The sequence below is a fragment of the Crocodylus porosus genome, unplaced genomic scaffold (genome assembly GCF_001723895.1).
Source record: "Crocodylus porosus isolate Cpor-Errol unplaced genomic scaffold, CroPor_comp1, whole genome shotgun sequence".
In the NCBI taxonomy this organism is placed as follows: domain Eukaryota; kingdom Metazoa; phylum Chordata; order Crocodylia; family Crocodylidae; genus Crocodylus; species Crocodylus porosus.
Window position 1 is genome coordinate 5,626,421 of NW_017728925.1, and position 25,174 is coordinate 5,651,594.

At 41.7% G+C, this 25,174-nt stretch overlaps 1 protein-coding gene across 1 annotated transcript in view; it reads right to left on the minus strand.

Moving 5' to 3' along the window:
• Positions 1–10,874: 10,874 nt before the first annotated feature.
• The window catches only part of TNFSF15 (tumor necrosis factor superfamily member 15), a 19,968-nt gene continuing 5,668 nt past the window's right edge, over positions 10,875–25,174 (minus strand). The window contains exons 2-4 of the mRNA XM_019540633.1: positions 22,876–22,927; positions 20,339–20,380; positions 10,875–12,505 (exon numbers count right to left, since the gene is read on the minus strand). Coding sequence (XP_019396178.1) covers positions 12,075–12,505; positions 20,339–20,380; positions 22,876–22,927 — 525 coding nt within the window. The 3' untranslated portion in view covers positions 10,875–12,074. The remainder of the gene's footprint in view (positions 12,506–20,338; positions 20,381–22,875; positions 22,928–25,174) is intronic.

Genomic DNA, 25,174 nt, shown 5'->3' on the forward strand with positions numbered 1-25,174 from the left:
CCTCAGGCACACAGCAGGTTACCTGGGTGGGGTAGGAGAGGCTGGGACCAACAGCCTTACCTGGAGTCCCGGGGGCCAGGGAAGCTGCAGCCGCATCACTTCTGCAGTTTGGAGTCTGGCCAGAAACTGGATCATGGCTCTGGTAAACCAGACTCTGGTTTTGGGCAGTGCGCTCTTCCTTCACATGTACTACCCTGCTTTTTTTCTGTGCATTTTTTTTGACCCCTGAATCTTCATGGGTCAATGTTCCTGCCAGCTGTGCTGCAAGACAGCAGCATAGGAAATGCCTGAATGTGCAGCTTGTGGCACTGCAGACGGGTCTGTGGCACAAAATACCTCACAGCCACACTCATCTAGATGCAGCCTTTGTGTCCAACTAATAAAAAGATTTAAGTACTGGTGGCATTATTCAGATTCATGCCTAATGGAAAAACTACATTTTTTGTTTAAATGCTGCTGCAACAGAATTTCTAGTTTCCTGGACCCACGTTTTCCCTGATCCAGAATTCACATTTTTCAGAAGTTAAGTCCAGCAGATGATAGGCACACATTCAGCTAGGACCTTGTCCTAACTATCAACAAGTCTCCCTTATCATACACATCCATTTTACTGTCTGTGGCTTATGACATTTTAAATTTTAAAATATTTTAAAACCCTTAAAAAACAAGGAGACACATTTGTACACATCACCTGGAATGCATGTGCCTCAAGGTATTTATACTTTCCTTATCTGAGTAAACAGGGCTCTCTCAGCTGGTCCATTATGGTACTCTTTTAAGAGGAAGTCATCTGAAAAATTCCCAATTGTTAACTGGACATTACTTATCCCAGAAGTATGTTAAATATTTTCTTAAAAACCCAAGCTACAATTCATTCTTTACCACAGGCCTCCTTAAAAAGCTTTCTATAATGACTGGCTTGGACTCCCCTTCTCAGAAAATAATAAACTGAATATATTATTTAAAAAAACAGTGAATGTCTTTTTTAGAATTATAGACAGAGCACCAGGATTTCAGCTGCAGTAAATTGTCATGGCTCCATTGACTTTAGGCACTATTCATCTAATTTGCACCAAATGTATACTTACGATTTGCTGAGCAGGAGTGGGTTTGTTCATTTGCTGAAAGTTAAGTGGGTGCTTAAGTTCTATCCTGAACTGAGGTCCTAATCGGGACATTGAAATGCCATGTATGATCTCGGTGTCCAGCCAAAATAGCTTGAATTGTGAGTATTCACAACAGGAGAACATGTGTGAATGGCCACAGACCAAAGCTAAGAGTCTGCTAGTACATGTGTATGAGTGCACTTAATATTCATGTACATGCCCAGAAAAACTCTGCACATAAGCTTAAATGGGAGTTAGTTGCATGATTTGAGGAAATAAATGCTCTTCTATCATGATTTTATTTACAGTAAAAGTTCTGTTATCTGGCGTCTTACAAGCTGGCACGCTCCACTAACTGGCATGCCAGCTTGTAAGATAAAGTGAAACCGGAAGTGCCCACCATGACACTTCTGGTTTCTCCAAGCCCCCATTGCTCGGGGCAAAGCAGCCTGCGCTGTTGAGCCCCCACGGCTCAGGGGCATAACAGGCTGTGCGGGACCTGCCTCCCTGACCTGCGGGGCCCTGTGGGCCCCGTGGGAGCAGCAGTGATGCTGTGGGAAGGGTGGCAATGCTGCGGGAGGGGCAGAGGGATGCCCCAGATGCGGAGTGAGAAGCGGTGGCTGGGGCCACTCAAGTAACCGGCATTTTTTGTTATCTGGCATCCCCCGTTCCTGGAGGATGCTGGATAACAGAGTTTGTACTGTATTTGTTTTTAAAAATCACACAAGTATAAAGGAATGGTTTGAATCTATCAGTTTTCAGGTCTAGCAAATGTCAGGGGTCTGGGTTGTGGGGAGATCCCCAGCTGGTGTAAGCTATTGTCTGACTTCAGTGATGCAACACTAATTTATACAAAATGGGGATTTGTCCCAAGGTGTTTCAGCCCTGCTACTTAGGTGCTTAAGTCATCCCCTACCATGAATTTTAAATTCAGTGTTAGCTCTTTACCAGGGGTATTTGATTCAGATTCAGATTCGGCCTGAACCAGGGACAGTGATTTGGATTGCTGTCCCTGATTTGATTCAGCCAAATCTGAATCTGAAGATTTGATGCTGATTTGGAGAGTCAGTGATTCGGACACAGATGCAGCTTTAGAAGTGGGTGCTGCGATTGGCCAGAGAGGGACCCTGGATGCCCCTCCAGACCCAGAAGGCACCAGTCACTGAGCCAGGGCAGGGGCATGAGGGGGCCCCCCCGCACACTTCCTGAAGGATGCGAAAGTGGATCAGAAGTGCTACTGTACCACTTCCGGGTCTGCTGCTGAGCACACTGGGAACCCCTCCGTGCTCCTGTGGGACGCTCCATGTGCCCCAGCATTGCAGCACTCATGAGCAACCTGCTACCTAGAGGTATGTAGAAAAAACTTTTAAAACTATGTCTATGTCTGAATTGCTGAATCTTTCCAAATCTCTCCAAATTGATTCGGATGGTTCCGATTTGATTTGGAGAGATTAAAGTGTCCTTTGATTCAATTGAGATTTGCATATTTGGCCACCAAATTGGGCCAAATCTCTGCCAAATTGAATCAGGGACAGAAGCTTAGCACAGCCCTACTCCTTTATCTACCCCCAGATAGTTCAGTAACAATTGGAAACAACTTTATTGCTGTAGCAGTGTGTGAGAATTTCAGTTGTTCCTGCATGGCTGTTTCATATTTTCTTGCCTTAGTCCCAGAAATTCCCCTTGATTTACATGTGGAACTCATGCTTCCCTTTTTTTTTTTTTTTGGAACAATTACATCATCTTACAACTGGTTTAGGGCACATTTGGTAGTATTGGCACTACTCCTCTTGGAAAGAACATTGTCTGGCTTCTAATGTCCTTACTCACCCTGCACTCTCAGAAAGTAGTAGGAGTGGTAGATAAGTGATGGGAAATCTAGCTATGGTGGAATAAATACCACGTTTCTACTATGCTAGAATATAACATGCAGAACACAGAACAGTCATAGCCAGCCACAGTATAGCTTAGACGATTTAAGGTCTTGTTCCACTTCTCACTTCGGCATGCAGGATCAAACATGTCTCAAGCTTTCATTCAAATAAATCAATAGGAACTGCACATCTGCATATGTAAAAATTCATCACTAGACTGTTGAACCTTCCTCTTCAATTCAGAAGCACAGTTCTTTCCCACTAGTGCTCAAGAGTAGAAGCAGTACTGGAATAGGATCCTGTTCAAACTTGACTGACTAAAGAAAAGAGGTTAGATGTGCAGAGATTCACAAATTAATTGCATAATCACCTTATGCAACACATTCTAATTTTTCATTGAGGATTTTTCCACATTCTAAACACTGACTAATGGACATGGTCAAACTTTCTGATGTGATACACAAGATAATTTAAGGCTTTTTTTGGTTAGTGAATCCATTTTCAGAGTAATCTTGATGTGCTAGTTAGATATAATCACAATATTACCACTTCCCAATGTTCAAAACTTGTGAATATGGTCCAAAGAATCACAAGCTGTTAGAGAAGCACCTAGGGTCCTCTTTATTCCAAGACTGACTTTTAATTCATTTTCTAACTTAACTATAAGGGTTAGAAATGTTTTTTAAATGGAACCTGAGATTCTAACCAAATCTCATACTTGAAGCAGCTGGGGCATCAAGGCCAAATATTGTATGAGTCACAATGCCATTTGACAACGCTGTATTTAAAACTATAAGCCTTTGGAACAGGGGAAAAACACTCATTGCTGAGACGAGACACATTTTAGACACTAAACTAATTTCCAATTTAAAAATCCAGCATATGAAAGTGGTACTTCAGACTTACTGCGTTCTCTCTGGACAAGAGTAAGTTTCTGTCTTTCTGAATTATTTAGGTAAATAATTTTGAAATTATGGGCTTCTAATGAACTGTTTGATTAGTAACTACTCCATATTATAGAGTGGATGAGCAATGTATAATCCTTGTTTTCTCACCTGTTGATATACTTCAGTCATTATAGCAAAGAATATATCCTACACAGTAATTCATGCTAAACTTGATGAAACATTTGATATTTACAGTCTGAGGATTTCAGAATAACAAAACATGATCCCATGAATTATAGTGAATCAAATATATATCTTTTTATTCTTGGAAAAAGTAACAAAATAATTTTTAAAAACTGTTCAACAAACTGTAAATTATATTATCCTGAAGGCATCAAAACTACCTTAAAAGAAATAACGAAATATGATATTCTAAAGTCCCATTTTGTATCATGTTGCCATCGTTAAAATTAATTTTCTACATAAACATTAAAGACATACCAATTGTATGCATAAGCTCTTTATAAATATACAATGTGCACTTTCAGAGGGTTTCTTGATGTTTTAATATAAAACTTTAAGAAAAATGAATGTATACATTTTGATTAGCATAAACATGACAGAAACTGGAATGGTAGCTTAATTTACAAGTCTGAAAGAATAAATATAATATGGTCTATAAATTGCTTATTACATAATGTCTTTCATGATTTTCCTGGAGTACTTTGCCGTACTGAGTCACAAATTAATGAGTCTGAAACTGACACTTGCCAAAACTAGCTTCCATGCTCCACTCAGCAGTAACTCACACATCACTGTAGGGGAGTAAGTAGGGTCAAGATCTTCAGAAGAACCTAGCTTTTTGGCTGCTTAGCACCTTTAATAGGCATCACTGTGGACACTGCTGGGTGTTGTGTGCATAAAAGGTGGCCTTAGTTGCCTAACCAGGACCTCAGCTTTTCTGACTGAGTATCATAAAGTAGCTGGCCTAAGGGACTCGGTCCTGCTACAGTGGCTTGGGTTCATTCACCTGCCGTTGAAGACAATGAGAGCTGAGGATGATCAGCACCAAGGCCTTGCAAGAGTGAGCTCATGAATTATTTAAATGTAAACTGAGATCCTGGTACTGGGGCTATCTGCTTCTCTTGGAAAAAGTGCCAAGGGGTCTGCCTACCAGGATAGCAACTGAGGGCCAATGAAACAGATTGGTCAAACATTTTAGCTTAGCTTAGCTCATTGGTTAGTGTCCAACATCTTAGTGGACAAAAATGATGGCTCTCCAGCTTTCAGAATTCAGCTTGTGGAGAATGTCCTGCCCTAGTGGGTGAATTCCATGGAATAACGTGTATTCATGGAAACAAAGGCCTTCCCTTCCTTCAAGGTAGTTTTGATACTAAGGACTATGCATAAATACTGCTTAGTTCTGTACTTAACCCTCTTTAAAAAATGAATTTCTAAAGCCTTAGCCTTCAGACAAAGGCAAAGATGATGGTGTTACACAAAGGTAGATGAATGCTTTTTCACAGACTTGAGCAGAGTGGAACAGGATCACACTTGGGTGCCTAAGACTACTTAGATGCCTGATAGGTCAGATAGGATCTTTCTTAAAGTTTTTTTGGTCTTGGTGACCCACCCAGCCCTATTCTACTGAGACTGTCAATTATCAGACCAAAAATAATTTAAGAATGTTACACTAAGGAGAGGAATAACTTGATATCAACTTTCTGTCAAAGAGAATTTCAAGGCAAACCCTTTCCTTATAACAAGCTAATGGAGGTGGGGAGGAGAGCCTCCCCACCTTCATCAACCTTATTTGAAACGGTGTTGAAATAATGAAAATTTTTAAAATCCTAAATATGTCTACTGGGGTTAGCCTTTCTAATCTCAACTGCCTCTCCATCAGCATCTGCATTAATATAAATAGAAATTAGAAATAAGCTTGACCAGAAAATAAGATGAAAACCTAACAAAATTTGCCATTACATTGAAATGATCTGAAATCTATTGTGTGAGATAGATCTGAACTAAGAACACCTAGAAGAACAAGGCTTGGTTGCCTTCATATAGATATGTAATCTTCTGGTTAAAATTGCATAAGGAAATTTTGTGTAGCCACCCAAAACAGAGCATTTGGAAAACACCCTGTTTCTAGCATCCAATGTACATGAAAGCAACATACATTAAAGCTAGCTATGATCAAAGCAAACATTTTTCACTTGAGCAACTGACCTAACAGGTGATTTACAGTAATAAGCAGGTTTATATTTGTTCCCACAACACAGCACACATTTTTCTACACTTAAAGAGAAACTCAAATTTTACCAATAGGGGGCTAGCACTATATTATTCAGTTTAAGATCAAAGCAAAAAACAAATATAACTATTGGAATGTGCCCAACTTTGCTAACTAGGCAAAAAATAATTAAAGGATATTGTATTATTAGTCCTGTAGTCATTATAGGTAAATATAAATCTCTTATTCCGATCTGTAAAACAAAACCTAGCCTTCTTGAGCATCTTGACAGTGCCCCCGATACCTCCCTATCATTCATTTCTATGCCTAAGTTAATATTACCATGCCTGAGTTTAGGTTTTTGCATGACTGTGAAATACAAGAGAGACATTACCAGGAATGGCTTACAAAGAGCAAAATTGCAGAAGAAAAGATAATTTGAAGAGTGAAATAGCAAGACGGTTAACATCTGTGTAGGGGGGAGAGATTAACAGGAAAAGGGAGATGATAATGAGCCATGAAGTCAATTGGCTCTCTCAGCACTGTCTGAATAGAAATGCCACTACCCTTCTCAGGTAGTCAGTTTTGAAGTTTGGGTGAAGCAGGAATTTTCTTAACACACAACCCTTCCCCTGCCAAGAAACCCCCCCACAAGAAACCACTGTTTCCTCTGCCTGTGAGTGGAATAAGCGAAACAGAAAAAAAATCTGTTTGAATCTTTCCTGCCCCGCCTTTCAATTCTGATTCAAGAAAGAGGCTAATTTTTCCAAAAAGACAGATCAAGAAGTCTGACTTCTATTTATGCACCTTTTGTTTGGTAGCAAAATGATAAATATTCCCCCTGGGATACTGTAGCTTTATATATTCCAATTTCTTTGTAATGAGTTAACACTTGTTGAGCTCCTTTGCCTTGGTGGAATGTTTTTGCTTTCAGTTGCACATTAAAATGGTATTATTCACACATGGTACATTAAAAATGTTATTTTTATGAAATATTTTTCTGAAATATTTCACATGTATTAGTCAGTGTAACTGGATTGAATAGATGTTTCAATAGCCAGAGGTGGCTAAGAATTAGTCACATATCATTATCTTGTATTTTTATTACAATAATGTGAAAATGCTACACAAAGTCTATGTTACTGCGAAAGAAGCACAACACTACTCTAGTATAAGACAATACATAGTCACTTATATAAAAATACACTTCTATAGCAAAATGCTATACTCGTTGCTAACACCCAGATTTGGGCAAACATTCTTGACATTCAGAGTCTAATTCTTTTAAAGAATGACATTTTCTTCATTTCACATTTGAAATGATGGGCCACCCAGGACATTTGTAAACCACAGCATGTTGTGCATTGGAGGTTCACACTGTCCGAGTAAAAAATCGTATTTCTTAAAGTTTGTCCAAATCTGTTTTGTTAATAACACTTCAGGGAATGACACGTTAATGCCTTAATCAGGCAATTTGATCTGTGCAAATAATTTTTTGCACCTGTTCAGTTTCCCTTTACAACTAGGCATCTGCCTAACAGAATTGTATTTCAGGTTCATAATCTAAAGCATATTAAACACAAAATTATCTTTGCCATTTGTGAAGATAGCTTCCTTTATGCATTTCATTTGTTCATCACTTCCCTTTACGCTTATAGATCCTGATTGTGCAAATGCTTATACTTGGACCAAGGTTTGAATCATCAGTAGGACTACTTCTGTAGTCCATTAGCATCAGTAGGACTGCTCACATTCCAAAACCAAGTATACACAAGTATTTACTGGACTGAGCCACAGTCAGTTTCACTTACTACCGGTAAAGTAAAATATTTTAGTTTGTGTTAAAAACATGCAGTTTTGGAGAGGAAGATGAGTGTGATACTGATGAATATGACCCAAATTCAGGAGGTTGGTTTGCACAGGGTAGGGTTGCACTGTTTCAAGCCCTTGCTTCAGAAAAAAGAACAACAAAACAACTTTTTTTCTTTACAGCCAAAACTGAGTAAAGGGAAGGAGGGGGTTGTTTTTGTTTTTAAAATCAAAGCCTTGATAACAAGACAAACATAAGGGCCAGGTACAGACATTGCACTTTTACTGGTGTAAATGACCAGAAACCAGTTTATATCCATAAGAGAAGTTCAGTACACAAAACCAGTCTATACCCATAACAGTACAGAAGTTCAGCACTCATAGACTGGTTTAAAAATGTTAAGATGCAAGTCTAAGATTTGCCGTCCCTGGCCCCCACCAAAGGGCAAATGTGTGTTCTGTTAGTTACCTATGCAAACTACGCTGCTTCACAGAAAACTGTGCAACTTAGATCGATTCTGTCTCAGACTTTTTGAATGTCTGTACCTAGCCAAGTTTGGACTGGACTTGAAAATTTAGTTAGCTAAACAAAAACAAAAGAGATTTGTCTTGGGACAATGTTAGAAACAAATTTAGTTTCAGATTTGTTCAAGACAACCTCTTTTATTTTCCATTTTGCTGTGCATTTGAACAAACAAATATTCACATAGTTTTAGTTTCATTGTCTTATTAATTAGAAAAATGCACATGCATTTGGCTTTCCAGAAATGTTGGAATTTTTAAAACTAAAAAATATTTCTACTGCATTTGAAAACTTACTGCGAAAACATTCTGTATAGTTTTGGGGGAAAACTAATCTAAAGTTTGGTTTTGAATTACTTGACAGTCTCAACATTTCAATCAACTCTTTATCCTTAATTACATGCTTTTCCATCCCTCCCAAACATTTGTTTGGCATTGTTGCTTTCTAGGCTACATTGGTTCTGCTTTCATTTAACTCTATTTACTTCACAGGATTTATGCCAAACAGAGGCCAGGATAAGTGAGCTCAGAACCTGTTTCTCTTTATATATATGATTTTAAGATCACCCTCCACAGACAACAAAGGACATTTTCACTAGTGACTGTGTATGGGTTAATACATCTGCACCACTCTAAAACAAGTGACACAAGAAAAATTGCTTGCATATATAAAGTGTGACCGCATAAATATATGCACGTGTCAAATAACACATCTAAAGCAATTCTAATGAAAATAATGTTGCATATAACAGATTATACTAAGTAATACTATGATTATAGACTCTTGAAAAGTAAACGTTTGTGCTGTGGATAATTGGGTAAAAGGGACTGGCAACTAATTTGGAGTTGCAGCAGGCAATTTTTTTAGCTGTGAAATGTATGATGAATATGCAGTGGCTAGAAATTGTCTCATGAGAGAAAAGACTTATTATTGCTCTAGAGCTTTTTAAGACATGAACAGACTATACATATCCCATAGGACTCTGCTCTTTATGATGTCCCAGGTACTGCGTGTAACACTCCTTTTCCCTAAACTTGTTTTACCCTGATTTAGTGCACCAGGCATAAAGTCATGATGACTTAGAGATAAAGATATGGAAATCAGGAGTAGAAAGCTAATTTACTGGGACTACATTACAATCAAAGAACAACTCCACAGCACCTCATTATAGAAAGAAAACACTGTGAATTTCTAAAACTGTTATGGGACTGCTTGAATCATGGCATTGCCCATCCAATCCTTCTCCAATCATAATCTACATATATTTCATAGATGTGCTAATTTCAGCCTATGGGGAATTGCGTGCTCCCATTACTAGGCCATCAAAAAAGGGGCCAGACTTTTTCAAAAGAATTCAGAATAGTATATGCCAATTTTTTAATCAATTGTCTCATCATTGTTTTTTCCATTCTCTGTTCTTAGCACCACTATAATTCTAAGATGTTTGGTGTTGATCTCAAAAAACACTCCTTCTTTCTATTTCTGCGAGCCTTAATTGAAATTTGCCTCTGGAAGCTATTTCTGTAATTTCCTGCAATGTAATACTTGCATGATATCTGTAGCTACTTGTTTTAGGAGGAAAGTCTCTTAGATGTATGGCATTCAGAAAGTACTTTGAGTTCATACATAATGCAGGGTTACTTTCTCTGGACATATGGAAGAAAAAAATGAAAAGGGAGGAAGTTCCTCAGACAAGAGAATTCAGGTTGCAAACTAGGGTGCTTTTAGTAATGGTATTTTTACTTGCCTGATTTTGAAACTTAGACAGTCTTAAGAATATAAACTGTAAGTCTAGTAAACTTGATTAGAGTTATCATTAGTGAAGTATTTACAGTGTGTGGGGAGGGAATGCCAGGGATTTTCCCTCAGAGACATGGTATAAAATAGTGGTTTTCAAACTTCCTGAAGACACACAACCCTTTCATATCACTTCTTCTACCAGGGAACCTCTACCTCTATCCTAAATTTTGATACGGAGCCAGGTGAGCTGGCCCCACAATGCTGCTGCATTGTCTTCTGGCCCACTCCACCATTACCCCAGTCTCTTTGTGGAAGCCATGATGACCTCTTGTGGAGCCCCAGGGCTCTGTGCAACACAGGTTGAGAACCATGAGCCTAAAGAAGTCCATGACACTGGAAATGAAATGTTTCTGAGTAGTGTTCTTGCCCCCCTCCACCCCCACTACTGCCCACAGTAGCCTTGATATTTACTCTTATCTCACTCTGGCACCCAATGGCTCTTGTTCTTTCTCTACAGTCTCAACACCCTAAAGAAAACTGGAGCTTCCTTTGCTTTGATAACCTGGTTTCAGAGGAGGTAAGTCCTTCTTCAAAGTTTAAAAAGAAAAAAAAAAACATTTTTGTATTCAATGGGTGTCTTTACACATGCTCCAGATGCGGAGGGAAGGGGCACTTTAATTAGAACAGTTCTCAGGAGCCACTCTAATTAAAGTACCCGCAGAGTCTCATGTATTCAGCACCCTGTGCTTCAAAATGGCAGCAGAGGCATTTTCACTCAAGCTTGTTCAATGTGTCAAATTAGAACACTTTGGAGCAGGTGTTGGGCATGTGTATAGGCACCCATTATGTGACACTTCTAAGATATTAGAGTTGTTCCCTTCTCCCATTACTGTTCCCTTCCTACCCCCCCCCCCCACCACACACCCCACCAAAGAAAAATCAGGAATCATTTATGTTGTAGACCAGGTTGACATTCTTAGTATTTGAATTTTTTGCAGAGGTCTTTGCTCAATTTTTATGAAGGATGAGCAGATAAAAGCCAGAGACTATATAAAAAGCTTCTTCTCATAGCTCAGTTTTTCAACCAGTGCTAACATTTCTTCTTTTTTTCCTGAGAGGGACTATTAACTTTTGCAAGTAACCATGAACATTTTTCAATAGACAGTTTATAGAAAGAGATACAGCCTAGGTTGCAGATTAGTTCAGAATAAAATAGTAAACAACTTCCTGGAAGAAAAATTTAGGTGATTTTTGTGAGAACTCCAAATGATTTTAATTTACTTCCCACAGCAATTGAGAGGGATTAATTAAACAGATAAGGAGAGAACAGTGCTTTGAAGATTTAAGTGTTATATTATTGCTAAATACTGAGCAAACATATTTATAGGGAACTATCAAATATTAATTCATCTTTTTGAGATCATCATTGTAAAAGGACAAAGCAATATTATACTGGAAACACTGGGGTAGTTAAAAGTGTTTACTTAAGAAAAGGCGGTTGCTTATTGCAGTGGAATCACTTAACATAGATTTGGTTATATTAAGATAATTATTTCCCCCTCACATATAGACTGCCTTTTGTTTGTAGGCATCTATGAAATCCCCAGCTTTAATCTGGGAATGTTTTAATTTCTCTTCTCTGTGTATATTTTAGTATAGTTTGTCACTATTTTTGGTATAATGATAAACTCACATTCAGCCTCTAACTTCACCTTTTCCACAGCGGTCAACTAAATCATGGGCTACCTTAGCCTGCTGGTAACTGAGAATACAGAAACAGAATAACACTGAGAATATAAGATGCTTTTGCACTCACTGAAGAAATTTGTGAAAACTCTCATGTCAGGAATACAGTATCAGGACCCTGAGGAGTCAAAGTCCTTCTTGGCTGTTGCTAGACACCTACAGTAAGAAAGCGCCAAAGAAAGTCTTGTGTTCCTTAGTGTAATCCACCAATCTGATATCACTAACATTCACCATCAGTCTGTCTCCTTCCAGCATGTGAAGCACAGCCCCTAGATAAATATGTTGGACCCATTGGTTTTCTGTATTTTCGCACAGAGTCTTGGTGCCAGTCAGCAGTTGAGTTGGCTCAGGATAGCTGTCTGTGACTTTGGTAATGATCTGAGTTACGGAAGCTGTATTAGAGGGGTCCAGAATGGGCCCTCGGAAAGTGACCTGAGCATAGATGAAATAATCTCCAGCTTCTGGTATCACCAGTGATTTGTTGGTATAATGCAGGTTCTTCTTGGTAAATGCCAAGCCTCGATTGTCTTCCCACTGAAGAACTGGAAACTGGTTTCTTTCAGCAGATTGGCTGTCCTGTTTCTTAACTGAGAAGGGGAAACAAGAAAAGGTAAGAAAGAATCAGTTAGTTTGCTCATTCAGTTTGTGAACATGTAAAAGATAACAGGTGCTTGAGGCTATAGACATGTCAGTCAAACAACATAGATATAATTTTTTTTAACGCAACTATCACATCTGTCTTGTTCTGTAGACAATTGCTGCAACCTTTTCATTCAGGGTTAAAGATACAATGATTTAGCACTAATTTGTAGGATCAGAACAATATAATAGTTAATCCTAGCAACTAATGTGCAACAGCATCTCCCCTTCTCCTTGTACAGCAATTAAAAAGTACATTTGTTCATAACTTCACTTCCTCAAAAGGAAATATTCTGACCATCATGCTGTTTGATCTGACCATCTGTGGTTTACTCTGATATGTATTACAGAAGTGTCCTACACAGAGGCCCCAGCTGAAATGAATCGCTTTCAATTTTAAACATTCGGTTCATTGCAAGAAAGGGCCCCTTGGCCAGAAGAATGTAAAAAAAAATGCGGAAGTGCAGGATAAACAAAAGGTGGAAGAAAAGCAAGACTGTTATTTCTCCTTGACCACTGGAGAGCAGAGGCTTGGGGAAATGGAAGCTCTGGCTTTAAAGGGTGAATACTGATTTTGATAAGACTGTCTATTTTCAGAAAGCAAGATCCAGTACAGCATTTCAGTTTGATCACTTGTGAATTGACAGACGAAAAATCATTAGCTGCTTTTAGAAGTCCTGGCCAAAGCAAAGCTGCCTGAAGAGACGCATTAAATATTCGATACATGACATCTTTAAGAATTTGGGAAATGTACATAGACTTCTAAGCCCTGGGCCAGAGCTTTAATGAGACCATTGTTTCTCATGGCATAGCACTGGTCCAACTTTAGTCCAGTGCAGATGGCCCTCCCTACAAGGCTTACTGCACTGTAGGATGTGAAATGCATTAGAAGAAGACAGGGTACAGAGGCACCTTATAGACTAAGTCAGAGTTGCATAAGATTTTGTGAACCCAAGCTTACTTCATCAGTTGCTATAAAAGGATATGCACAGAACAGTCTATCAAAGAGAGAGTTATTATTAGAGCTGTGTGAAGCTTCGGTCCCTGATTCAATTTGGCAGACTTTTGGCCTGATTCGGTGGCTGAATCTCCAAATCTGAATTGAATCACAGGACCCTTTAATCTCTTCAAATCAAATTGGAACCCTTCAAATGGATTCAGAGAGATTCACCGATTCAGACATAGACACAGCTTTAAATATTTTTTCTACATACCTCTAGATAGCAGGTGGCTTGTGTATGCTGTGATGCTGGGGTGCATGGAGTGTCCCACAGAAGCAAGGGGGGCTCCCCAGCACGCTGGGCAGCAGACCCAGAAGTAGACCAGAAACACTTCCGGTGCACTTTTGGGTCTGCCAGGGAACACGCTAGCCCCCCTGCCCTCCACCCGTCCCCACCCCTGGCTTGGCAACTGGTTCTTCTTGGGTCTGGGGGAGCACTTGGGGTCCCCCCCATGGCTGATTGCACACCCCCTAGTGATTAGGTATTTAATATCTGATAGGGTTCTCTGTGCATAGATAGTTTTTTCCCCACAAAGGATGAACTAGTTCAACATTCTGAAAATAAAATGTACCGACTCAAAACTGATTTTTGTTTAGAAATTTTCCTCAATTTTATAAACGGGTAGATTATTTACACTTGCTTCCCAAATGACACTTTAGTTTCAGGTTGAACAAAATACTTTATTTGATTCCAGAGTCTTGATATTAATCTAGTACCCAAATGTACCTACTGTAATAGTCAAGATTAGTCTGAAATTATGTGGAATCTGGGCAAATAATTTTCTGTATGCTTCATATAAAAATATTTTGGCTTGACTGAGATCAACATATACATGGATAGGATGAAACTTTCTTTGGACTCAGATTTTCCTCTCAGTAAATGGATGATGTGTCCCCAACCTTGGCTTCAGAGAGGCTATACTAAATGGCTACAAGTCTGATTCAATCTGAAAATTTTGTTCTCTGGATAAAGTGTCTGTGGACTGTCCTTCTTTTCTATCCCATTTTCCATGTCTATGTTTCAGCACATACAGTAACCAGGAAACAAGAGCCTTATAATTTATTTATGGGAGTGTTTCTTCATATGGAACAATAGCAGCTAACTCCCCACAGTTGTGCATATTGCACAAAACCTGCCTTTTTGTTTTGGTAATAAAAGGAGATCTATATAGTTACTCATAAACAACAAGGAAGATCAGACACCTGATATTCAGATGGTAATATCCTGTCCTTCACAGGAACTTGAGTTTATAGTTAGTGTGAGTTTTAATTTGACATGTTAGGCCATGCCCACATGAGCATGGATGTTTGTTTCCTCAGGGATAAGAAGCAGTGGCACACCTTGTGCCACTGTAACTTGTCCCTGGAGAACACCTGTGCCATGTGCCCTCCGGTGTGTGGCAGGTTACCCTGGGTGGGGAAGGGAAGGCTGGAGCCAGCACTGTGCTGGCCTCAGCAGCCTTACTTAGGGTCCTGGGGGCCTCCTGGGGCTGCAGCAGCAGCAATCCTGCCTCTTGGATCATGGCCAGCAGCTGGAGAGTGGCTTTGGCCAGCCAGGCTCCAGTTTTGGACGGCACATGCTGCCACCACATGTGCCACTCTGCTTTTTTTTTTGTACAGGTTTTTTTGACCCCAGGATTTCCCAGGGTCAACCCCCCCTACCCTTCTATGCTGCTACCTTGCAGTGCAGAGAACAGCTGAATGTGCAGTATGTGGTGCCACACTACATACCATACAGATGTGCTTGTCTGGATGTGGCCTAAGTATCTGTATCATAGTTGAATTATGGAGGAAACCTTTCAAATTCCTCCAAAGGTAACTGCTGTGTGTGCCCGGTATATGATGAGATGCAGGAAAATTACCAATGGTTCCTGAAAAAGGTCTGTTGATTTTATTGAAAGTAATAGACTTTAGGAAGGCCAGCTTCAATAAGCTCAGGATATTAGTTAGGAAGGGACTGATAGGCAAAAGCATTGGAGAGATGGGAGTCAAGGAAGGGTGGATGTCAAGGGACTGATCCCGCAGGCACAGAAATGGACCATCCCAGTACACATCAAGGAGGGGCAAAAGAACAAAGAAACCCTCTTGGTTCAGCAGGGAAATCAAGGAGAGCTTGGAGGAGAAAAGAGAAGCCTACAGGCTGTGGAGGCAGGGGGCAGCCACCAAGGAGGATTATACCTGCTTGGCTCGAGCTTGCAGGGAAGCAGTGAGGAGAGCCAAAGTGGAAATGGAGCTTAGGCTGGCAGCAAAAATTAAAGATAACAAAAAGTCATTCTTTAAATACACAGAAAGCAAAAAGAAAGTGCAGGGCAACATAGGGCCCCTTCAAGATGAACTAGGGCAACTGGTAACAGATAGGATAGCTGAAGTACAGCTCCTACATGATTTCTTTGCATCTGTGTTCCTAGACATGGATACAAGCATGCATCCCAATGGGACTTTAGGTAAGCGCAAGAAAGATACCAACCCACAAAGAAGCCAACCTAGCAAAGGGGCCCTTGGAGGGGTTGGATGTATTTAAGTCAAGATGATAATGACTTTCATCCTAGGGAACTTAGGGAATTAGCTGGAGTCACATCAGAACCAGTGGCACAACTGTTTGCACACTCATGGCGCTCAGGACAGGTCCCAGAGGAACCCTGGAAAAGAGCCGATGTGGTCCCTATTTTCAAGAAGAGAAGGAAGGAGGAACCAGGTAACTATAGGCCAGTTAGCCTCACCTCTATCTGTGGCAAGACCTTTGAGAAAATTGTTAAGGATCAAATTTGTGGGGGACCAGCAGGTAAAACAATGCTAAGGGGCAACCAGCAAGGGTCCATAGCAGGCAGAACTTGCCTGACTAACCTGGTTTCTTTTTACGACTGGGTCACAAAATGCTTGGATGAACGAATAGAGGTAGATGTTATTTACTTAAATTTCTTACCCAATTCTTATAAATAAACTAAACAGTTACAATATAGATTATTACCCAGTCCAGTGGGTGGAAAATTGGCTTAGGGGATGCACCCAGGGGGTGGTGGTGGATGGGCCAGTTTCTACCTGGAGAAATGTGGGCAGCAGAGTTCCCCAAGGCTCTATCCTGGGACTGGTACTGTTCAATATCTTCGTTAGTGATTTGGTTGAGGGAGTAGAAAGCACTCTGTCCAAGTTTGCAGATGACACCAAAGTATGTGGGGAGGTAAATAAACTAGAGGGGAGGGAGTGAATCCAGGTGGATCTGGACAGGCTGGGGAAGTGGGCAAAACAGAACAGGATGCAGTTTAACAAAGATACGTGCCAGGTGTTGCACCTAGGGAGGAAGATTCATCAACACTCTTATAGCACCATTCCAAGTAGCACAACTGCGGAAAGGGATCTCAGAGTCATAATTGACTCCAAGATGAACATGAGCCGCCAATGCGATGAAGTAACAAGTAAAGCTAACTGCATTCTTTCTTGCAGAAGTAGGTGCATCACAAACAGGTCTAGGGAGGTGTTACTTCACCTCTAAGTGGCACTGGGCAGGCCACAGCTGGAATATTGTGTCCAGTTTTGGGCACCGCACTTCAAGAGGGATGTAGATAACCTGGAAAGGGTTCAGAGGAGGGCCACCCATCTGGTTAAAGGCCTACAGGAAAAACTCTATGAGGACCAATTGAGGGACCTAAATCTCTTCAGCCTCTGCAAGAGAAGGCTGAGAGGTGATCTTGTGGCTGTCTACAAACTCATCGGTGGGTGGGGGGGGAGGAAGAGAAACAGTAGGAAATATAGGATACGATGTTTACCAGGGCCCCCAGCGGGGTAACTAGAAACAATGGCCATAAACTGGAGGAGAGCAAATTTAGATTGTACATCAGGACAAAAATTCTCATTGTGAGGGTTGCTAAAATACAGAATATGCTTCCAAGGGAGGTGGTGCTGTCCCCTTCCTTGGAGGTATTCAAGAGGAGATTGGACAAACACCTGGCTGGGGTCATTTGAACCCAGCACTCTTTCCTGCCCAAGGCAGGAGGTTGGACTCGATGATCTAATAGGTCCCTTCCCACCCTAAAATCTATGAAATCTATGAACTATGAAATAGATGCTCAGTCTTCTTCATGATCAGGTCTTTATTCTGCATAGCTGCCTTTATTTGGCCTGAATAGTTCCAATTTTCTTTTTGGGTAATAAATAATCAGAATGGCTAGGGACTGAAATTACACATAAACCAGTGTAAGTGATCAGAAACCAGTTCAAATCTGTAACACAACAGAAGTTTAGTGCACATAAACTGCTTTCAAAATGGCCAAAACCAGTTTAGATAAACTTGGATGTAGTATCAGACTTAACTGATTTAGGTTACGCTGGTTTATTGAATTCTGTCCCAGATCCCCTCCAGATTCAAGTTAACTCTCAATGCTCCGGCATCCCAGGATGACTTGCACTTCCCCTGCAAACCTCCCTTCACAGGGTGGGTGGGCTAGCCTTGGCTCAAACTGTCTGCTCGAGGCCCAGCTTCTGGTCTGGGCCACTGCATTTGCAGAATCAAAAGTGAATGTCTGTTCACTTGCTTATTGGTTCAATCTATGCAGCTTAGACTAACCTGAGAAGATTGAATTGATTCAGCCTTGGGTTTTTTGACTGCCTGTACTTAGCCTAAGAGGACAATGTGATGTGCATTGCCTTGGGTGTTCTGTAAGCAGTTTACCAGTATTTTGCCTTGAGTGACCTGCCCAATAATGGAGCTAGGCCAAAATAACCCAGTGCACAGAAGGAGAAAGCTTATATGACCACATACATGTCCACGTAGGTGTAGATGGAGGAAGACAGGGATTGCAATCGCAGGTGAAGGAAAGAGTTCCAAGAACTCTAAATCCAGCTGAGCTCCGCTTGGTGCAGAAATCTATTGTTAAGAGAGGGAGGAACCAAAACTGTTTGGATTTTATTAGGGCTTCCTGGATCCTTAGGGATTCCTGGACTGGTTTCAATCCTGATACAGATAGCCTGTGCACCATCTGAGAATTAAAGCAGGTCGTAAATACAATGTACACTGCTAGAATTGTGTGCCTCTGTGTTTGTTAAAATCAGGCTCTAAAAGTTTAGTGATTGCTCTTAAAGTCAGAAGCTGCAACTGGTAATGGGAACCAGACTGACACAGATAAATGTTCAGATAGCATCATCATATGGCAATTAATAGTGAATGTATCTAAATGGCAGAGAAGGAGAAACTTGAAATATCACAGGTGTGGATGTTCAGGGTGATCTCCAACTTGTTTTTGCAAACTGAATAGTTTGAAAAAAAATTGATTCAGACTGCTGGTGCTTCACCAAAGCAAACTGATCCTTGTGCAACCTCTTGAAACTCAGTCACCTGTGGTACAGTACAGTTGTTCTTTTTGAGTCAACAGGTTCTCCCAGTTCTATGGCTCTTTTGGTAAGTCAGGAGTATTTAATTAATCAAATCAGCTTTGTAAATCTGTTTCAGTACAGACGTTTTGAAAATTAGGAAAGTCTCTGGCTTATTAGGAAATTGCATGGAAAGGGATCCTAAGACACATTCAAGTATTAAGCAGGAAACTGGGTATAAACCTAAAAGAGGGTGAAAAATGCAGCCAGGACTCCATGAACTAAAGATACACTTCCTAAGCCACTGAAATACATAAATACATACATATTTTTGCACATGAACTTCAGAGGGGCTACTAATGTGCCCATTTATTCATGGATTTGAATACCTTTTGAATCAGGGCCATATTTTGTGTATGGGGCTTGGCTTATAGCTGAAGAAAAGGAAGATCTTTATGGGACTGGATTTTGGAAGCTATGAGGTTCCTGAGCCATCCCAGCTGTGTTCCACATATTTGCCAGATGCCTGGCAGCAGTGCTGCCGTCATTTCTTCCCAGCTTACCTATGTCCCTCTCATGTCCCCCATCTCATCCCTGTTTTATTCACTGTTAAAATAAACAGTGCCTTGCTGCTCAGCTTTTCTGCAAAGGTCAAACAAATCTGGGTTTCTGCTCTGGGAATTGCTAAGTGCTCCATAAGTACATTGCTGGATGGGTTGGAGAGGGACTTGAGTTCATACAAAAGTTCAGCAGGAGGTGACCTTATAGTTAGCCTTCGTTACAATCATTATCCCTTAGCTCTTCAAATTGCTGCTCTCTCCAGACTCTTGGGTATAATAATGCTTCAAAGCACTGCTGCTGGGATCAGCCATCTACTTCCTCTTCATAGCTGAGACTTGTAAGGACCACAGATGTTCCTGATGGTTCTTTTGCTTAAACTAGTGTAAATAATGCTTCAGTCCCCAGAAGCCAATTGATAATACTGGTATGAAAATAGTGTAAGAGAAAAGAAGACTGATATTCAGACTGTCTTCAGACTTAACTATTCACAGTCTATTATTACCTCTGGTATTACATCAGCATGTACTTCTGGTATTACCCAGCTAAGTTACTTCTGATTAATAGTCCAGTAAGTACTGCAGTAGAATAATATTTCAACCACTTATTTAAGTACAAGGGCAATTCTAGCTGTTACCAACTTGTACCAGTCTGACAGATCATTTTGTAGAGAAACCACTTTAAAAAAAAAAAAGACAGGCTTTGTAGCCCCACTGTATAAACCAGACCTATGTTTCAACTGTTGATTCTAATCAGCTGAAGATCTAGCCAAAGTTAAACAGCAAAAGACTTTCTTTCCTGGATTGCAACATTGGAACAGATTCCATCAGGTGCCTCCATTTAGATGAGGCACTTTTATGGAGCACAGCATCCATGATATCACCCAAAGAGGACACACAATTTTTAACAGTAAAATTACCTGTTAGGTGTGCTCTTGGCTTTTCATCAGTGAATACTGTATCTGTAATACAAATAATAAAAGATAATGATTTTTCTCCCAAGTTTAATGGATTTGATTAAAGACAAAGGCTTTTTATTTCTGTCTGGGTTTGTTTTTACAAGTTATTTGCTTAGCCTTTTGTTGACAAAAGGTAGGAGTTGAGTTTCAGACAGAGCTGATAAAAACAGAGCTCTTCTGGACTTCATTTGTGCTGCAGTGCTGTACTTGAAGATTTTTGCAGGTTGACCAGATCAAATCACCAATTCTGACTAGAACACATTGAAAAGAAAAGGCCTTTCTCTTGAATTAGAATATCAAAGTGTTAAAGGTACTTTAACTCCATGCTGTCTCCATATTAACATAGTTGGATCTATCTTACCAAGCTACAGGGTGGGCTTAGCCCTATGCCGGCTGAAAAAAGGAGACAGGCTGCCTATCCACTTGTGGCAGGGCACGGTTGGTGCCTGTCACTTTAAGATTGGAGCTAAGCAGCCAGCAGGTGCTTGATTGTGGTGGCCATGTTAGATCTCTGGCCACATATATAAACAGGGCAGTTTGCAGCTGGTAGGCCAGGCAGTAACATTGCCTGGTTGTAGGGCTCCATGCAACAACCTGGAGGTAAGGGTAGGAGCTGTAGGGGATGGCTTGGAGGCTCCTGGTCTTGGGCATGACCAAAAACTGCACCCTGCCGGGAGTGGGTGGCCTGGTGGGGCTCTCAGTGGTGCGGGAGCCCCCAGGAAATGCCAGGCCAGTTACCACACTGGTGAAAGGTGGGTACCTTAACCCTAGCCCTCACGTTTGGGTGGGTTATATAACATTGGAGGTAGTGGGCCAGGCATAGCTGCGGCCACCTGAGCCCTGTGGGGTACAAGACCCTGAGAAGGAAGATTGGGGGCTAGGCACGGCTGTGGTCACCTGACCTCTGTCTGGTGTAGGACCCCGAGGAAAGGTAGTTGGGGCCAGGTATGGCTATGGCCATATGAGCCCACCAGGGAGGGAAGTCCTGTGGCCCCAGTGAGGGGATGGTGTGGAGCTGCAATGAGGGGGGGCAGAGATGAGGAGCCCCAGTGAGGGGAGTAGGCCAAGGTATGTCTCCAGATGCCTGAGGCTGTAATTTGGGCCAGAGGCCAAGCAAAGGGGGCTCAGTCAGAGGGGCAAGTCCTGACCCCAGTAAGTCCTCCACCACTGGGAGGCTGTGTGTGGGTCAAACGTAAGAGCTATAGCAGAGCACAATGACTTGCTGCTCTGGCAGGGGAGTGAGAGTCCCCACAAGACCCTGGAGCACTAGTTGTGGTGTGGGTTAAGAATGAGTGGAGGCCAGGCACATCTGCGGACACCTGAGCTCCACAGGGGAGGGAAGCCCTGGAGGCCCAGTGAGGGGGTGGAAATGAGGACCACAGTGAAGGGCAGAGATGTGGAGCCCCAATGAGGGGGGCAATGTAAGATGTAGCAACTTGGTGAGGGGGTGGCCCTAATGAGGGGGTGGTGTGGAGCCCTGGTGAGGGGTGGAGATGAGGGGCCCCAGTGAGGGGGAGGAAAACCAGAGAGCTGGGAGCTCAGTATGTCTGAGTGTACAGAGTTGCCCCAGAAGGGGCCAGGGCAAGCTTAGACCCAGTTGGGTAATTGGCTGGCCACTACCCCGGTGAGGGTTGTGGGAGAGGCCCAAAAGACATCTGCCACCTGAAGTATGAGCTAGCTAAAACCTATGGCCTAAGGAGCCCACTCCAAGAGGGAGCAAGACAGTACAAGTTGTCGATGTGTGAGAGGCCCTAATGAGAGGAGGGTGGTATGAATGTGAGTGTCTGAGACCTGATAATGAGGCCTACGCTTGGTCTGGCTGCAGGTCAGGAGCTTTATCATCTGAATGCCATCTGCGAGGCTTGGGCTGCAGAGCTGCAGCTAGTGCCCCCTGGCATCGGGGCAGGAATGGGCAGCCTCCTGCCTTAGTCAACAATGAGGTGTGGCAGGTGAGTCAGGTGGGTGGTGTGCCCAAAGGCAAATGGCTAAACTAGCACTGTGGCTAGTTGGGGAGTCCTACTTTGCCACACCACTACTTAGGAATTGCAGGCTTGCTCCAGCTTTTTTTCCTCTATATCCTCTATCTACCTGCTGCTGCCACCATCTAGCCTTGGCTTTGCTGGTGCCTGATGCCTGTCACACCTTCACCTACTCCTTTCCTTTCTCACCTTGCATCCCAACAAGATAACCCCCTCCTACCACAGCACTTGCCCATAGCCTATCCTGACAGCCCCTGCACTGGGGCAAAGGCAGCCTTGGTCAAGAGATAACATAGGCCTGGTATGTGCACCCCCTGTGTAAAAATTGCTGCCAGAAGAAGTGTAAGTGAATCCTTTGGAGGTTTTAGTGGCTTTAAGTACTGGAAGAAAAGGGAAGGGAATCTAATCTACAAAACTAGGAAAGTGCATTTTGGTAGAACTTGTGGAAGTAGCTCCCATTCTCAGCAGACACCCAAGTAAACACGAGCTTCTACAAAAGGAAAGAACTGGCAAACTTACAAGTAGTTGTTGCCTGTTGCTTTAAGGCATTTGGTGCTCTTTCTTCTGCCACCTATGAAAAACATTCACAAGTAGTTAGCTTCCACTTGAATGAGGCAACAAAATTATGGAGAATCATGATGCTCCTATAGATGACTTAATTAAGAAGTCCAAACAAAAATTCTAGGAATGCTTCAAGAGAGAGAATACCTGACGATAACAGTTTGTGTTTAAATAGACACTTTCACAGATCAGCCCCTAAGTAATGTGGGCTGTTCATTTAAGAACCTTTCTCTCTCTCTCTCTGCCCTTGTTGGTTTGCAAGTACCTGTAATCATGCAGTACGGATGAGAGAACTATGGGGAAGGTCTGGGCCTAATCCTCAGCTCTTCCCAGAGATAATGCTGCTTTATGCCAGCTGACAAATCTGCCCCAATGCATCCTTTCCTTCTGTACTTGTCTACTCTTTATTGCTGGAACCTGTACTTGAGTCACTTACTACTCTCATGCACTTGGGACCAAGTTTGTATAAAAAGCAGATAAAGGTTGTTCATTCTCTCTCTCTCTCTCTCTCTCTCTCTCTCTCTCTCTCTCTCTCTCTCTCTCTCTCTCTCTCTCCCCTCCCCCCCCCGCTTTTTCCCCCCTACGCACTTTGTAAATCCTCATCTAAAGCTGAACGCCAGTCCACTTGTGACATGCATTCAGTGTAAACAAAGATGAAACATATTGCAGCATTATATTGATCTCGTCAGTGCCAAATATGCATGTTGTTTATGTAAAGTAACAGTGGAGAAAGTAGCTGCTTGCCAACTAGATGGCTGCCAATGGCTCTGTTTGTCTTATTCAAACTAGTTCAGCCAAAATGCATGACTTATTTTGGGTCACATTCCTAGCTGGTGTAAGTCAGCATGGCTTCTTAGCCAGTGGAATGCTGCTGATTTACATGGATCTGGCACAAAGCATGTATGAAGGAGCTGGAAAAAAGCACCTTATGAGCAGTACATCAAGGCGTACAATTCAGGCAGTTTTATACACTGAGACAGGCATTACTTGTTGCTGGTCTGTGGAGAGCTAGCTGGTCTTATGGTGCTAAATCAGCTTGTTTCCATCTGCTACACTTGATCAGTGCATTAGACAGACATACCTCTAAAGTTTATTAGTATAATTAGTGGCAGTCGGTGTTTTAGTGATGGCAAATGGCTTGCCTGTACCGCAACAATTGGGAGAGCAGGACCAGTCAACATGTGGCTGGATCATCAGCTGGTATGAATTACTCTGGTATGCTCCCTCCTAAAAGTTTGAGAACTCCCCATAGTCCTGTATCTGCTTGGAGCATGCTTAGAGTATATGCCAAAGCACTTCTTGTGGACCAGATCCTCAGCAAGTGAAACATTTCATTGTAAATTGCTTTCAGTTGACTTCTGCCACCTAACCACAGTTGAAGATTTGCTACCTAAATATGATCACAGTTTCACTATTAGTGACTATTAACATGTGAGTGAAATATCGGCCCTTGAGTATTTCATGTATTCAGTGCCTGCTGTTTATGGGGGAAGAGGACTCGCTATACATCTGCAAGGCGAATTGCAGAGCAAATCTAACTATCAGCTGAAACTCATGCCCAGTTTCATGGTGGTGGGTGACTCATAGTACATTACTCAAAGTTATGCCACTTACGAAACTGTTTCCCAACATTTAAATTGATTAAACAATCAACGAAGGAAAAGATGTTGTCAGTAGATGCCATCCTCTTCCTTATGTGCATACACTTGCACATCGCTGTCACGACCTCTAGCAGAACAACGTCATCTAAGATGCAACTAAAGACTAGGTAGTGCACAATCTGTAAGACAGGGCAGAGTTATTTCATACACAGGGCCTCAGGCCTGATGTCTGACCTCTGCTCATTATTGAATAGAATAATGCAGGACTGATGGGGACCTCAGGAGATGATTCACTCAGTTTCCTTACTGATTAGCCATCACTGGAACAGTCCCAACAAATATTTCTCTAACCTGTTCCTAACAGACAGCATGGAAGGAGATTCTGCAACATTCCTATGCAGCATGTTTCCGTGTTTTACTACCCTAGGAGTTGGCCAGATTAACTCTTCTTATTTGCAAGTTGATCCAGTTTTCTTCTTGTTCTTCCTCCAGTGGCCATGAAGATCAAATCACCTGGTTATAATTACTTATAAGGGGCAAAATAACAGTTTTCTGTCTTCTCTTTTCTGGACTAAACAAAATCAGCGCTTTCATCTTTCCTCTGAGGTTATGTCTTGCACGTAAAAAGTTTGCACATGATACAAATGTACAAGTTT